General features: G+C 42.2%; 1 protein-coding gene across 1 annotated transcript in view; it reads right to left on the bottom strand.

Moving 5' to 3' along the window:
• LOC308069958 ((E2-independent) E3 ubiquitin-conjugating enzyme FATS) overlaps nt 1-13,253 on the bottom strand; it is a 90,633-nt gene extending 77,380 nt beyond the window's left edge. Inside the window, exon 1 of the mRNA XM_080403130.1 lies at nt 3,308-13,253. Coding sequence (XP_080259256.1) covers nt 3,308-3,467 — 160 coding nt within the window. The 5' untranslated portion in view covers nt 3,468-13,253. The remainder of the gene's footprint in view (nt 1-3,307) is intronic.
• Nucleotides 13,254-17,779: the final 4,526 nt, after the last annotated feature.

Here is a 17,779-nt window from a genome sequence, read left to right as displayed (position 1 = left end):
TGCAATGGAAGCCCTAAGTTGGAAACCTCAGCAAGCTTCCATGCTGCTGCAGCAACATCCATCAACTGCAGCAATGCCCACAGCCAGGCAGAACAGCCACAATGCACTGCCTTTGTGTCACCAACCCCAACGAGCAGCAAAATACGTCTTATACAAAGGAGGGGAAGCTGCCAAGCCGTGAAGAACCTGCTCTTGCCATCGCTTACAGTGTGCACACCCATGGCTTTGCTCTTACAGAGCTTCTAACCTGGGGAAATAGTGGAGACTATGCATTCCCCTGCCCTCCGCCTTGGGTGGGGAGCAAGGAGGTATGGGCATCTTCTAATGAAGAGGCACATGAGAATGACATGTCAGGGATTACAGAAAACACCTCTTCCTCTATGTAGTTCGCATGCCCAAAGAAAAACGGGCTGCTCCAAATTGCTACAGACATGATTTCTATACAAAATGAGCTGAAACCATTCTAAAGCATTTTTTTTTGGCCAAGTTTTAAAGACTTCACTAAATTTGCACTAACAGCCACCTCTAAAATTCACAAAAGGTAGTAAAAATTAAAACACGCACCTGACCTCTGCCCATTGCAGGAAGGAGATCCTTAAACAAAAATAGCTACGTGTGGGTTTTTTTAAAAATAATTGAACAAAGGAGAACAGATGTAGAAAAAACCTTCAGAACTGTGGTGATTGAGTTAATGAGCAACCCATGCTTGTGGACTTCTCCAAGGATTAGGAGTTGAACTGATGGGCAGCTGTGAAGGGACAGAAAGGGACTTACCTGGAAAGAATTAATGTTTCTGCTGGGACCCTGCATGAAGTAAGCGAACAGAAATGCTGCTGGCAAAGGCCACCCCAGTGTCCCCCCGGCAGCAGCTGCCCCTACCCTTCCAGCCCCTTGGCACTGGTCATTTTGTTTCCTCCAGCACTCTACTGTCCCTAAAAGCCACGTAGCCTCAGCATTAAACTGCTTCTACATGGTAACCCTGTGCAAATAGACACGGGTAATATAGCACACCTCACCGGCAAATACAAAACTACAAAACCTTTGCCATGTAACAAAGCTGGTAAGAACTGCCAGTTCATTCTCGATACCTCAGTGCAACCAAGAAAAGCCAACGAGTACCGAATACCAGCTTCACTTCAGTGTAAGTTTTGTACACCATCTGGAACACATCACCCGTCGCATTTTTACTTTCTTTCTATTTTGGCCCCTTCAGTGTGCACAGAAAAGAGTATTTCCACAGAGGAAGCATCTTAACACAGCAATGACTGCCATGGTTACAGGGTAACGTCCACATCCACCCTGGCATCCAGCACAAACACAGGTTAATAGCCTGCAGAGCACCAGGAATGGTTCATGACTATTTATACTTCTCAACCCAACGGCACCGAAGGCTTTTAAGTAATTAGTTTTCCCTCATTAACAGATGCACTGCCTGGGAAAGGGCACACAGGTTGTCCTGAGCCCCATCCTGGATTACAGGGCAGCACTACATGGTCTTGGAGTGGAAAGCTCAGAAGTGCCAAGCTGGGCTGGGGGGTGGGGGGTAACGCAACTGCAAAGTTTATACAAATGCGTTATTCCCAAGGCGGAACTGCAGGTGTTATTTTGGCAACATCAGAGACCATAACCGCAATAAAAATATTCACAGGACATTACCACAAACCCCATGCATTTAATTCAGAAAGATGAACAATATTTGTCAGGGTCACTTTTATGTAGACCTAAATGTACTTTATGAGAAATTGGGTGTCGTAGTGATTTTTTTTGCTAAAGTTGCACCCTATCCTAAAAGCAGCAAAGCTTATACAGCTCATGTACCAAAAAGTAATTTACAAAAATAATCAACAGGGTGAGCAGTGCTATTCCACTGCAAGCACATCTCTCATAAAATATGTGGGATTTGCACCTCCTCACTGACCCATCTAATACCTTATTCCATTTTTCTCTTTCATACTTTTAGAAGCAAAATAGACATTTGGTGAAGTATAATTTAATATTATCACTAAGGCATTCAAACACATCACTAAAACCTGTGTTGCTAAAATTACATTAGAGAAAAAAACCAGGTAAACCAGACACTGTTATCTCCTTGAAAAATATGGGCCTTTTGCTGCAGCACCTACTGATGTGACTCTACCGAAACCAACAGGATTACTTACGTGAATAAGGATTATTCCCATGATTAAGGAGTGCAGGATTACATCCATTGTTTGCATATCTCCTGTTATTTACATATCCCTATTTTCACCTTGTTTTTTTTTTTTTTAAACGCAGGGCATTTAATTACTGTTTGCACTAGATATCATTATGCTGAACTTTTATCCCTTCAAAATTCGGCTGTCTTTTGGATGTCAAGTAAAAAGCTTTTATGATCAAAACAAAGAAAATAAAGTAGAAGCAGCAGAATCTGGACTATGCAATTAAAAGCAAACAAAGTGAAGGAGAGCTTGTTATCCACATTCAAAACTTATTCATGATTCACTTCATATCCCCGCTCCTACCTGTGGCCTCTGCTCTTGGGAGCTGATTATTTATATGAATTTTTTAACTGTGCCAAGCAGCGAGTTACCTGAGAGTTCTCAGGCAATGCTGATAGTATCACTACCGGAAAAGAACAAAAATCAGGCAAACAAATGAAAGAAATATCGTAGGTAGGTAGACTGATAACGAATAATAAACAAAAACACCTTATAAAGAAGTGCTAAGTCTAGCTTTAGTTCCCTGCTGCCATATGTTTTACATACAAAATATCTCTCCTGCCTATCCTTAGAAAAATTGGGTGAGTCACCCCTACTTTTCAAGTACTTTTTGACACAAGAGAATCATTAATGCAGGGGAAGAATGTTACACAGGTCTCAGTTCCCGGTCCCAACCCAATCAGCAACGTGTTCAGCTGAATAAAGAGCAATAACCAAAGTTACACTTCCAACAGGGAACACACGCTTCTAAAAAATAACACATGTTCTTCCAGAGTCCCCAGTTTGACACCGAATTACGTGAGACTCAGGAAATCTTGGCTCCTGCTCTGTTTTAGTAGCATGCTACAGGGATTTGAAAATGTAAACAATACAAGTTCATTTAAGAAGGCTGGTTTGTAACTTTAGCGTCAGTCCTGTACATAGCTGACTTTCTACAGGTAAAAATCAAGCTATAGCATGCCTCTTTAGACATCTTTCAGTGATCCTGAAAGCAAAAGGAATGCAGAGCATTTTCGGCAAGGCTGGCAAAACACCACACGCTGTAGGAACCGTAACCTGAAAATCACTTACGGCGGGGTCAGAAAACGTCACAAGTCGCGCAAACTTACCGAAGCGACCCATTTGCTTCCACGAAGAGTAGTTGACGGTCAAGTACATCTGAGTTACAAAAGACTGCGTGTCCCGGGTCCATTGGGCGCCAGGCGCCAGGCGCAGAGGCAGGCAGCCGTGGCGGAGCAGGCGTGGGGCGGGGGGCTCTGCGGAGGGCATTGGGGTGCTCCCGGGGTGGCCAGGGCCCCCGCGCCGCTGGGCCACGGCCACTTGTTGCAATGGTGACAGGGAAAGCCAGGAGCTGCCTGCTCGGGCTGCCAGGGCATGAATAATTCATGCCCCCCGCCTCCCCCGCATTAGCATGCTGCTCAGGCAACTCCACTGGAGCAATTCATTTTGTCCTTTGTCTTCAGGAAAAACTTGCGGGATTAATGAGGGTTGTCTGTGATGATAAAACCTGGGCCTGCTGATTTATTTAGTCTGATTGGTTAGAATTTGTGTCCCTAAATGCAGGTTTTACGGCCAGAATATAAATTCAGCTGTGCATCCTCAACCTTAGGCAGGTGTGGGTTGTTTGGCGGCAGCACCAGTACCTGGCTACAGCACATGAATGTTTCATTTTCCTGACGTAAATATCGGAGCTGGGCTCTTTGTTCCTGAGTGCTCCTTGAGCAAAGTTGAGAGGAAAACTCCAAGTATGCTGCTAGCACGTGGGTTTGTGCATATTTCTGTAATGACCTCTCAGACTGCTAAATAGCTAACACCTGGCTTCCAAAATGTCCCTGTACACGATGGGGGGGGGGGGGGGGGGGGGGGGGGTATGTGTGTGTGTGTGTGCAGTCCACAAGGAAAACCAGCAAATTTGTAATTTACTTTTTTTTTAAAAAACAAAGTCATATTTTGTTCCGGTGTTTTATTTAAAAGGAAGTTTTGAAGGTGATATTTTTCAACGGGCTATTTTAATTTTTAATTATGTTTTCTAAAAATAATTAACAGAAGCACCATTATTTCCCTCACAGTTTACCATCCAGAAAACTACAATAGCTGAAAATAGTAACAATAAAATAATCATAATTCTGAATAACTGATCACAAAGCTACCAACTGAACACGATGAAGGTTTTTTTTAATCAATAACCTATGGAGTCATACAATGCATTGTTCGGATACATACACACAGTTTTTTAACATTTTATCTGATACTGCTAAGAGCACTGGAATATTGTATTAGTTTTCCATATTCTGTATTAGGTATCCATATTCTAATTAGGACACTGGCAAATAAGAGTGTAGAAATTCACTGCAGAAATTATTTAAACTCGCTAAGGAAAAAGGTCTTAAAAATATGTGACTCAATCTGGTTTGCTGTCAAAAAGGGTACTGGGAGTTAACTCGACTACAGTGTACAAAGGGCTTTACAAGGGGAAAATACCTGGGACAGAAGTATGTCTGAGGTACACATTTCCAATGGAGAAGGTGATTACCTACTTCAAAAATCTACTGAGCACACTAGTAACCTTGACATTTTTCAGATACCTTTCTAGAAGATATGGTTTTGCCAAACAAAAAACAGAATGTTGCTGGACTCAGAACATAAGAACAAATTCCTTAAAATCCTTTTGGCATTTTATCGTGTTTGTGTAGTTCATTGAAGTTTACAGTATGTATCCTCCTATCAGTTGCATACAGTGATTCTGGTAATCTTTAAATCAAAATCATTTTGCAATGATTTCAAGATTTCATCCAGAGGACCTTTACACTGCGATGCAAATTAGGCTGATGAACTTTTCATGGCAGACTTCATAATGTTCGCTGCTGAGCCTTTCTAGAACAACCCAGGTGGCTGCACTTTTCCTCCCACCACGTTTCATCATTCCAGTTAAGGCAAGAAAGAAAACCAACTTGGAACGCGAGGATATGAAATAATTTGATTTTGCCAGAGAACTTACAAGTAAAGCTTATTTCTACCTCCAATAGTCTTATTCTAGACTGGTTTAGACTGAGAAAAGCAGAACTTTATTCAGTGTTTGATGCAGATGGGACTGAATGACTTTTAAGGCATTGACCACCAGTTTAGAGCTGCAGCAGGGACAGAAGAGGTTGTGGTAATCCACTAGGTGTGGGCACAGACTAGAATTTGCCATTTCTTCCAGACTGCAGGTGTGGTAGCATTTCAAAGTGATGATTACAGAGATCACTGCTGTGGTCACCCCCTCCTATGGTGGACTGCTAACAATGACAAAAAAAAAAAAAGTTTTCACCCAAAATAATGCTATTTTTTCACTTGCACTAAATGAGGAAAAACGTCCTTTCAGGTACATGAAACATTAAAGGAAATGTTGGGCAGAAAAATAGAAGATAGCCAGACAGATACTGGCCAACTCAGTCCTTGGACACATTTCCCCACAGGATGTACCAAGACCGAATTTGTTTTTCATTCCATCCATATAATGGTATCTCTGGCTGCAGCTGTGGAAGGGGATTATGCAGGTCGATATCAGCAGAACAGCTTCAGTGATAAAGTTGGCATGTCCTGCAGCTTCTCTAGAGGTCTCCAGGTATATGGTGAACAGGAATGAGTGCAAGAGGTATACAGAAGGAAAAGGGAATAACTGCCTATGAGATGCTATGCGCGTTTTGCCTGCAAAATTGATTGACACAGTTGTAGCTCAGACTACCTATTCAGCCAATGTCACGTATGCAAGTCAGTGACAAATTATGGTTCACTGTGCTGGAAAGCTACAGAAATGTTGAGTACCATGAGCAGGAAGATGGGGTTCCTATCCATTGCCATCAAAATATCATCTTTTAGTGCTGTTGACAGTTTAATAGCTACTTCTGTGCATTGGAGAGCATTGTGAAGTACAGCACTGTATTATTAACCTAGGCTGGAACTTCCCTGCAAATGCAGAGCAAAAACACCATACAAACAGAGCTCCTGAAATAGTTTAAGATTAAAGGTGTGCTGTTCACAATGCGAATAGTATCTCTTTAATTGCATTTCAGGAGAATTCAATAACACTTTAACCCCCAATTACATTATCATGTATTTTTTCAGATAAAATAGATTCCATTCAATTTTGAACATCCAGATGATGGCATTTGATGATTTAAAATCAAGCATTTTTAATTCCATTTGTTTCCTCCAGGCAGCTGAGGTGGGATGTGGATGTGGGGGAGCTACACACCCTCCTGCTACCCTGTGAGATACTGTGTGTAGTGCTCCAGTGGTGGCTATCAGAGCTACATCCCTTTGGTAAGTCTCCGCCACTCATGAAAAAAAAAAAACCAAACAAACAAACACAAATACTTTTGTGCAAAGACGCATCCATGTATGTAATTATTTGAAATCATTCCTAGAATATACTAAGTCGCATCATACCTTTGAAACTGTTTGCATGGCCCCAGTCGGTCACAGTTCAAAGACGATGTATATAACATTACGCAGATCAAGCATATTGTGTAGCCGAGGAAGGACAGGGTGACCGTGTGACTCTGGAAAAGGTTTGGGATTCAGGAGATTGGAGTGTGACTGTCTATTGATACCTTTAAATTAGCTATCACTGTGGTATCTGGCTTCTGTCGAGGTACTGCAGAAAAATCAGTGAAATGCATCTAGAAGGTTAGTGAATCAATTCTCTGCTCTGCCCATGGCCTGACCCTTCCCTGCTGGCTGTCTTTCAGCATGTCACCTCAGTTATTTGGCTTTGTTGCTGTTGTTGTTGTTCCTTGGCACCATTGGCAGGCCACGTGTTCCCTGCCAAGAGGCTTGGCTACAGCTGCCACCTACCCAAGGTGGCACCTCTCCAAGGTGACCAGGCTGGCTTCGGGATGAGACACCGACTGGTGGCTCTTCTGGCGCGTGGCACCAGGAGGGGCAATGCTCCAGGATGACCGAGGACAACACCATTAACCAGCCCGGGAGAGCTGTGGTAATGGGGTGGCAGACTTGCCAAAGCCAGGGTTATGCATTCTGCTGTAACATTATTTCCCATCTGTTTTTTTTTAAAGTACCAGAAAAACAAAGCATTACAAAAATGTCAAGCTGTGAAAAGTCAAAAGCCAGAAAATTCAAAGTTAATGCTGATTCTTTAACTCAAGTCATTAACTCAGAGGCATGCCTGAAGTCTGGGCAGAAACCTTAGCTGAACTCTTGCTGGTTTGTGTAACGGACCGAGGATTCACGCATCCAAGGAGGCACAGATTCATATATGAATATAGGAGGGGAACAGGGACTGGCCAAGGGGCTGGATGACACTGGTATGGGGAAAAAGAGGGGCAATCAAGGGAGAGATTTCCTGAGAAACTGGGTAGGGAGGTGAGAAAAGAGATAAGTTCATCCTGGAGACTGGCAGAAAAAGAAGGATCAAGGACACTGACAAATGAGAAAGCCAAGAGAGAAGACATGAGTTAAAAGGTGGCCGGGGAAAGAAAGAAGTTTGGGTAGGAAAGACAGGGAATAACTATGAAAAAAAACCAGAGAGTGAGTGACTTGGATAGGGATCGATCTGGCACGAAGATGGGGACAGGAGTGAAAATGGAAGGACGATCTCTCAGAGGGGAAGAAATGTAATTAGCGCTGTGAGGGACTGAAGAAAAAAAAAAATCAAAAGGTAAAACCCCCTCACATTTGGTTGCAGTGGACAGAAGAGTCAGGGGATGTTAGATTTGTTCCTCTTTGGGAGCCGGAGTGGAACAGGATTCCAGTCTCCATTCCTCTCTCTGCCCAGGACGCTTTGCATATTGATCCTGTTAGCTAAGTCCTATCCTTATTTTCTGCTTATTTCAAAAATTCAAATTACCCACAAGAAATAGACACTAAAACAAATCATAAAGCTGCAAACAAAACACCCCAAAGTAAGGAAATTCTAAGAAAACTGAGGAGGAAAGGTTTTTGCAAACCCTATGATCCTTACATATATATTGCTCTTCTGTTCAAGACCTTAGAGCATTTTGGCTCTTTGAAAATACACACAGCTGGATACTTACATTTAATTAAATAGTTTTTAAGATAATGACTACAGCAGCTTCAACATAATTCACAATTAAAAGCAATCAAACCCAAAATTCAGAATTGCTCTTATTCAAATATCTAGCATCAGTAATAGCCTATATAGCTTCCAATGAAATGGGAGTCATAAAACTACATTCCAGAGTTTACAGTTGTAGTAAGTACAGATTTATGGGCAATAAGGAAGAAGTATCTATGTGTACCTTCTTGTGCCTCTCATTTATTAAGCTAAAGCTGAGACATCCCCAAAAGTGCCTTTAATTAGTTTAAGCACTTAATTTAACAAAACAAGCAATTTAAACAAATAAAAACTACTATTCTCCAGCCACCACGTACATAAAACAACTCTTATTTTTGAAAGATTAATAAAGTCACAGGTGATTTTATAACAACCTAATTAAAGCATAATTTAAACCTAAGAGCAAGGATGTTTTTTCATCAGCACTGAATCAAGGGAAAGAAAATATTATCTGTTAATAAATACCATAGAACTGTTTTTGTATAACTCCTCTATATTTGCAATACTTATGCAGACACTTTAGAAAGCAAGTTGCTTTGCTTATAGAGACATGCAATAAAAGTACTTGTGCAATTTTTCCCCTGAATAAACAAGAACATACTTTCTATTCCATCATGTAATCCATGCATTAAGGAAGAATAGTGCAATGATGAAAAAATAATGGAAGTTAGAGAGTCAGGAAAAAATACTGGTAAGTGGACTGAGGGGATAGTTTGCTGGCTCACATTTCAGATGCATTACATAAAGTGGCTAAATATTTGTATGGAGTGTAATTAACTTTTTTTTTTTTCTCCCTACAGTAGAACTTGCTGCTACAAACTACTGAGCACATTCAACTACACTAAATCAGCTGGTGACGAGGAGACCCAGCATTTTTCTCGATACAGGTCAGACCCCTTTGGCTGCAATCCAGTACTGGATCTCTCACAAGCCCCTCTTGCCACAGGCAGACTCAGGTAGCAGTTTTAAAGAGACAAACACGGGCTCAAGAGCTTCCCATTAGTGGACCCAACTTGGGCGGCTAAATTCCCACAGCCTTTTGTCGCTATCTCAAGAGATGATGACGTTTCTTATCAGTAGACAATCAAAAAATTGGATTGATGGTAAAAGGAGGAGGGAGCGACAGTGCGATTTTGCAAAATTGCCAAGAAAACATGGCTAGCAAATGTCTCCCTGATGAACATCCATACGGCAACAGCACGCTGAACTGTGCATTGCTTGTCCCCCACAATTCTGTAGCAATTGTTCCCGCAGTGGTTTCTTCCCCTCTTTATTTGCCAAGTTGCTTCTCCAAACTTCATTTAGATATCATAGTGTAAATACCATTATTTTAAGAATATAAATAGTAATTGGTAACTTCAAATACCTTTTGCACAGGCTTTAAAATTCTAAACACTGGCAAAGCATTTTAGCGTGCAATTAAGAGTTACTTTCCCAAAGGTCTGCTAAAATGCAGGTGAAATCTTGGCTTTTTCAGAAGCAATAGCTGATCTGCCCACGCCTGACTTGCCCCATCCTTTTAATGCCATCCGCTCATTACTGAGATATCAGGGATACTTTTCTGTTACAGACCCCCACAACGCCCATCACTCTGGGCCCTCATTCTTTCTTTAACACTTACAGAATAAATCAGTAATCACCACCAGCTCAGCTAAAGACCAAGACTTCGGAGCTGGTGGTGGATAAGAGGCAAGAGAAGTTGCAGTTGCCCTCAGCTGCAGAAGCAAGACCTTGAGAGCAACAGCATGGGAGATACACACGCCCAGTGCCTCATCTGGCATCCACCACCAGAGACTCTGATGGCCAAGGAAGAGCCACTGCCACTGCTGGAGGGGGACAAGGACTAAGGGAGGGGGTCTCATATGAAATTTACTGTGAACTGTCCTAAAGAAGAACACCATATACACAGATATGGGAGAGAAACAAGAGGCTTTGTCTACAAGTGTCCGTAAAACTTGCAGTGAAACATCCCTTCTTTTTTTTGTCAATGCCACCTAAATTCTCCGTTACGCTTAGTTATAGCGGCAGAGGCTGTTATGAAGAACAGTCTGCATTGCACAGCCTGGACCGTAGCAATCAGCTGCACAGAGAAACTCTTCTGTGTAACAGATACAGCTGACCACTTAATGATTCGCTTCATGGGCAATTTGTACAAAAAGGAAGAACTTGCTTTTTTGACTCATTTTAGTTTCTCTCAATAAATAGAACAATAAATTGACATGCCAAGTATCTAAACTGAGAAAGTGCTTGTAATAGCCTCTACTTGCTCAGATATTTAGCTCCCAAACATTTTAAAAATTTAAACATAAGCTCTTTAATTGCTAATAAACCGTTTGATATTAATTGGTTTCAAGTAGTAAAATAGAAATACATTTGGTAACTGGCTGTGCCGTTCATGGGTCCCAATTAGCAGTACTGCTGGACTCAGGTCTCATCATATCACCACCAGGTTTAAAAAATCCTAAACACTTCAATAAGAATAAAGAGAGGGAGATGAAGTTACAATCTCTTACATAGATGCAATCACTTAATATTTCCTTTGCCTCCCAGAAGCGCTATTATCCAAGTTTGTGAGGAGACAAGTCCCACCATCAGTTCACATAATTTATTCTAAGCTCCACTGGCGTTAGAGTCAAATTCTGTGCTTTTTCCTGCGTAATATTTCTAAGGTCATCTTAGGTAACAAATATAAGAGTTTTGCTTTTTAACTGCACGTTGCAAAGTGCTCACGTTGGTCTTGATTAACCTCTGTTTTGGACTATTAGAAATATCTCTCTGACCCTGACAAATCCCCAAGCACCTCAATTTTTCTGGCTCATCGCTTCAGCCAAATGACTCTTCTGTTCGCAGCCCTCCACTGGCTGCTCTTCCCTATTGCTTTAAACACAAACTGTTAGAGAGATGTTGATCCCTGCCTCTGCTCTGATACTAACACAGCCTTGACTGGTGCTGTGTCATACCTCTCAGCTCTGAATTGCATTTCATGCCAGTCCTAATGGACTGAAAGAACTGCCCTCTCAAAATCTAAAAGGAGACCTGATTTTTCCTCTCTCACACCCTGCCTTAAAGGTCACCTCTGCAGAGAAAAAAACCCCACCAAACAACTTGATAATGGCCAGGGAACTAAAAGTCCCAGGGAAGTGTTTGTGGTCCTCATGGTAACCTTGTATTTTTTCAGTTTTAGTGAGGGCCACCTGTATTTTCCCAGTTTTTACTTCGACCGTAAATTCCCTGGCAGCATTGCCACCTTTCGGTTCCTGTTAAGCGCCTGTCCCAATGAGCTGAGACGCCTGGCCAGCACCGCGGTACAGATGGACTCTGACTCTTAGTTTGGCAGCCACACCAAAATAAATAGATCATTTCAGACTGGATCAATTTAATGCTTTTCCTTCCATATTTTCACCGGTTCATTCAGGGCTCACAAGAGAGGTCAGCAGAAAAAAAGTGGTACCTGTGAATCAGGAGCAAATCTTTACCACATCGATAACATTTCTCAGTCGACGTTTAGCAAATTGCCTTCTTCACACAGTTCACAGGATCCCAGGAAAATCTGGGTGGGAAGGGACTTGGGAGGGCTCAGGTCCAGCCCCCATCCCAGGCAGGGCCAACGCCAGGTCAGACCCGGCTACTCAGGGCTTTACCCCAGTGGGTTTTCAGACCTCCAAGGTCGGGGATGGCACAGCCTCCCCAGGGACCGGGTCCCTCTGCCCTCGGTCATGGGGAACCCGCAGATCTAGCTGGCTTGCTCAGAAACATGCACGTTTGTGGCCCAAGAGGCTGCACTGATTTCTAACAGAAACCTACGTGATAAAAATAAATAAATAAATACAGAAGAGAAAAAAAATAATCCTGTTTTCCCACTACAACTTTGGAATTGCTTAGATAATGGAATAGTATTAGATCGTAATTTTAGTATTACCTGTGCTGTCCAGTTCTCTTATTATAGCTTAAAACCAGAAATTATTTTTTTTTTCAAATAAGATTATGAAAACATACATGCTACAATGAAGCATCAGAGCAAGCCCAGGACTGTACCCTGCACTCTCATCTACTGATCACCATTTCCTACTGCTGTACCTTTTCTTTGGGTCTGTTTTAGTCAGAAGCTTGTCAAAGCCATCCTGGATGAAACCTTGGCCTCACTGGAGCAGGTGGAAAAATCTCCCATTGGTTCCTGCAAGGCACAAATCCTGTATCATCTTTGCTTTGCCATATACATTGCTAAGCCCCCCCAAGGTATATAGGTTTTGATTATTCTCTTGTCTGCAGCAACCTGGTCCATGTAAAAGAAATCTACAGGCACAGTAACCTGCCTGACCCGAAACAACGAGTGACAAGAAGTAATTTCATTTTGCAGTGCATGGGGTTTCACGTTTTCCCTTTGGCCATAGTGCCACCCCCAGCTCATGAAAATGAATTCCCAGATACAAACTTACAACGGGCTTTCTGCACTTCTCGGTGTCTTGTTGCCTGATTTTCTAAGAAACTAATGATCTTCGTAAATAATTCAAAAGGGAAGAACAAACCAGGCGATGCAAAAGTTTATCTGGCTGCAACTGTTGCCAGGAAGGGTGTTGTTTCTGAAAGGGTCACATTAATGGTAAGCCTCTAGTAAATTAAAACTTAAACAGGTCAACGAGGTTGATGGCCATGATTGTGCACTGGAACTCAGAAAAACACAACAGTAATGAAGGATAATACAAATGCCATTCCCATCTCCAAGTTGTAGGTGACTGCATTTTATACTTTTTTTTTTTTTTTTTTTTTTACAATAAAGCATATGAAAAGATCTTCTACAGAAATTAAAGGTAGAGGGATCTGCTAGCTTAAGAAACTATGCTGTGAAAAACATTTTGACAGCTTAAAATGTTGCTGCACTTAAAAAAAACCCCACAACACTATTAAGTGTTAGGCAAGGAAGGCATCCATATTTCACAGAAGATGGTCCACAGGCTGTGCCATAGAATCATTTAGGTTGGAAAAGGCCTTTGAGATCAAGTCCAACTGTTAACCCAGCACTGCCAAGCCCTCCACTAAACCATGTCCCCAGGCACCACATCTACAAGTTTTTTAGACACCTCCAGGGCTGGTGACCCCACCAGCTCCCTGGGCAGCCTGTGCCAGGGCTTGCCCACCCTTTTGGTGAAGAAGAACTTTCCCTGGCACCCAACCTAACCCTCCCCTGGCGCAACTCGAGGCCGTTCCCTCTTGTCCTGTGGCTGGTTCCCTGGGAGCAGAGACCGACCCCCCCTGCCCACAGCCCCTGCCAGGGAGCTGAGAGCGATCAGGGCCCCCCGAGCCCCCTTTTCTGCAGGCTGAGCCTCCCCAGCTCCCCCAGCCTCTCCTTGTAAGACACTTCAGCTTTGTTGACTGACACGGGAAGACACTTCTAGTCTGGAGGTCTGCCGGCTCTTCCTCACAGGTATGGACGTTATTAACATACATTTTCTTTGGGATGGAGTTCATGCCAGATCATCACGTGAAAAGCTGACGGACCTTTCAAGAGTAAAATATATATTAGAGGGCTAAAGCGTGAGACAGATAGACAGGTATAACACACAAGCTGGAAACTTCAGGTTAATTAAGTATTTTAATTACATACCCACAAAATACCTTCCAGTCTTGGAAAAAGACAGCTGTAAACTTCCGTCTGCAGGATGCGAGCCTGCTGTGTGTACAGAGAGCTAAAGGGTGACCACATCTGTGACACCAGAGAACACCTTCCATTGAATCACCAAAGTAAATGTATGAATGTAAAACAAAATAAAAACCCTTATCACTCTTTAAAACTTCATATCAATTTCTTAGAGGAACCGTACATGTCTTACCATTGTCTGCTCTTGTAACAGTTATTTAATTAAGTGGTTCTCTTTAATGCACTGTTTCAGTTGCTGTCGGTATCGAGCAGGTCCTTCCAAAAGAAGCAATCACAAACTGCTAGATGGGTTTACTCGGCTGTGGCACTTCTAAGCTGACTTCTAAGCCTGTCAAAATTGAGTGAAATTAATTAATTCACTGGAGAGCTTTGCCATCTCCAAACTTACGTAAAAACTGATGCAAACCAGTGATAATCAGACCCATATTTTTCCAGGCAAAGTGATCTAAATTATTTCAGTAACACTGAAACATGTACTCCTTCTAATACAGAGGGGCAGGTCGCTGAAGACAGGACACCTCTCTAGTGCAAGAATCCAGAGAAGGACAACCTTTTCCTATCACACCAGAATAAGTTTCCTCCTCAGCGGCAGCTTCTGCGGTTTGGGTGTTGGCCGCACCACACAGGCTCCGCTTACAGCCCAAGCTGTTACGGGGCTGTGAAGAGCATTGCAAGAAGAGAAGACAATAGAAGCTGGATTATATCCACGTCCAACTGTTGGAGATGCTGAAGCAGACAATTTCCTTCTGGTTCTTACTAAGGCTTTTTCAGGTTTTAAGTGCTTTCCTGATAGCTTGGTACACAATTATAGGTGGATTAGGGAAAATGGTAATAGGGTATTTTTTGTCTAATCTCTCAATTGTTAATATTAATTAAAGGACTTTTTCTTCTTCATTATACAATAAACATGAACCACTTCTTAAAAATGAGCATTTTAGCCTACTAGCTACTTAGCGCTGCTTTTTATCTGCAATTTTTTATTTTTTAATTTTTTTTTTTTAAAGAACCATGCCAAATACGAGGAGGCTTGTGAGAACAGGAGACAACCCCAGGAGGAGCATGGCACCCAACAGCTAGGTGAGGACAACCTCACTGTTGACTTCATCATGTTCAGAACTGGCTGCAATGCCTACCTCCTCAAGCCGGTTCTCCCTTAATACAACTGTCCAATTCTTACACAAAAAGACAGCCCAAAACCGACAAATTAATCAAGCCATTTCAGCCTGTATCTGGAAAGGAAGGAGACACAGATGTATTGTTCTATCTGAATATCGGAGATATTGAAAACCTCCTCAGGTAAAGCACAGATTCCTGTGCAAAGTGGTCCCATGGCCATGTCAGAGCAGATTTGGCTATGAGGGATGAGCAGCTGGCCATTCTCTTAGCAGCCTTGCAGCATGTCACCGCAATTACAAATCTTCAGCTTTTGTGTTATTTTAAACACACCCTTGATGTGAATTATGAGCGTTTGCCATGGAGCGGGTTGCTGGGGAAGATTATTTCATAGGTGAGTTTGCAAACTTTTACCGCAAAGCAAACACTGGGCTGACATTTATTACATATATGCCATGATTTGCAAGAAGGATTTTCCACGAGCTAGTTTTCGGAAGACTTTTCTTTTTGGCTACTCAGTCTGATAGCATAGAAACTAGAAATAAATAAAAGAAAAAAGTAATACACTCCCCCTACTATTATGAGGGGCATATCTGTAACAAGGTGCAACGATAGCCAGCCCCGGCCAGGTATCAAATTAGAGAGCTTATTTTTGTAGGTTGGATTAACTAAGTCACTAGCTGAAAAAAAACACCCTACCTTTTAGAAAAATAATTCACACAGTACCCTCACACGGTAGTGCTGGTAGCCAGGTCGATGCATGAGCAGCAGCAGCCTCCATGCAAACCACTGCTGTGTGCCAAGCACACACAGGTGCAAAGATTTCCGAGTTTGTTTTGGGATGTTTTGTGCACTGGAGGGGAAAAGAAAGAAAACAAAATTGGAGAAACAGCAAGAAAAGGCAGCAAGGAGGCATTGCCCAGGGCCACAGAAGAGCGGTGGAGCTGCCCAGAGATAAAGATAAGAAAACATCACTGGTGCTGAACAAGGGGTAGAGGGGGATTGGGCGGTGGGCGAGGAAGTGGTCTCCACAGCTGAAGCCCTGCTGCACTCAGGGAAACAGGAGTGTGAACATGCCCTATAAACAAACCAGGGTTCATCAGAGGTCCACACAGCTCTATCATCACTTTCTCTTCCTAATGGAAACAACCTGCAGGAGATCAAATATTGGCTCAGACCTTGGAACAGAAGGGATAGATAGCATGGTTATTAGACAGAGCCGTACCTTTAACTCATAGAGAGCATTTTCTGTGATTGCTTCCCAGAAAATAACTTTTTGTGTTTCCAGTGCCCTAGGTAGGGGAGAAGAAACGCATGCTATTACAGATTAGAAAATAGCTGGGGTCACTATATACATGGCAAAAGAAAGGGAAAACAAACGATAAATGCACAGCAGGCAGCAAAGGCTAAAATGGTAGGGCAGAGGTACCAAAGTGTAATCTACAGCAGCATAATTGCTATAATATAGGTATAACTTTATAAATATATCTAATCTACCTATATACACCTCTATAGATACATAAATAAACTATGCAAAGCATAGTTTAAAAAAAAAAAAAGTTTTAAAGAAACCTTCGCAAACAGCCTGAATTTTGGTTCCCAAAAGGGGAACAAGCAGCATAAGCACTTCAGCGCAAATTAGAACAAAACCGCTCCATTTCTGTCCTCAAACTGCTTCCAGGTTACCTGCCCCAATTTCAACTTTTCCGAGAAAAACTAAGTCCAGGAAGTTGCCTTGCTTTAGACATAAAAAGCAACTTAAATTGTACACTGAGCATCAACCTGGGCTGACTCCTGGAGCACTGGATCACACCGAGCACAGTGTAGCTGTAGATCAAATCTGAACTTCCTCAGCATCGCCTTACAGAGGTGGGATGCTATTACAGAAGCTGTGTCACAGCTCCGATTTGCTTTTATCTAGTGCTGTATTTCAAGCTCCTTCTCCTGATAAGAGTATCTCAAGGATTTGGACTATTAAAGTTATCTAAAAATGATAATCGTTTTCTCTACAGAGAGTGTGTGATACACTGCCTCTCCTTCTCTCCTACCATTTTCCTCTTTGTTGATACCTCTCCATCCATCTCTGCAGTTTAGTGCCAGCTCTACCTCCAATAACCCCTTTCCTTACATCTTAATTTTTAAAGGCACCTATCTTTGTCCATTAGATTGCATCCATCTGCAGCATTACCTCATTTCACTGTAGGGTTGCCATAAAATCATCTACTATTGCCTGCTTGCTGTCCAAACACCTGCTGTGTGTTCCCATCCCAGTGAATCTGCATTTTGCTTAGCTTCTCTTATTCTGTCCCTCCCTTGCTTTGTATGCTGACACTTTTTTTCCCCCCCAATTATTTTCTTTACACATATACCTTTTCCATCTTTACAATATCTTCGTCACAGAGTCACCACTTCAAAGCTCACTTTAAACATGCATAAGAAGGTCTTGGATTTTTGCCCATTGGTGGATGTAAATAAGGTGGCAGGATGCATCACCCGATTTGTGTAGACAGAAGCCTTTTTAATCTAATATCACTAATATGAAAGATATCAACTGTTGCAATTACAGTTAAATACAAAATTAAATGGGGACAATTTGTCAGTTTTGAAGGACAATTTGAGAAATCAAATTATCCAGAATTACCTGTGTTTATGCTTTGATGCATGGGAGTGCTGTGGGCATCAGCTGAGAAGTCTCCATGTCCAATACTGGACACTTATGAACACAGTCCTGCT

This window comes from Falco punctatus (genome assembly GCF_963210335.1).
Source record: "Falco punctatus genome assembly, chromosome: 9".
Taxonomy (NCBI): domain Eukaryota; kingdom Metazoa; phylum Chordata; class Aves; order Falconiformes; family Falconidae; genus Falco; species Falco punctatus.
Note: the sequence above shows the minus strand (reverse complement) of the source record. Positions and strands in the feature narration are given on the sequence as shown.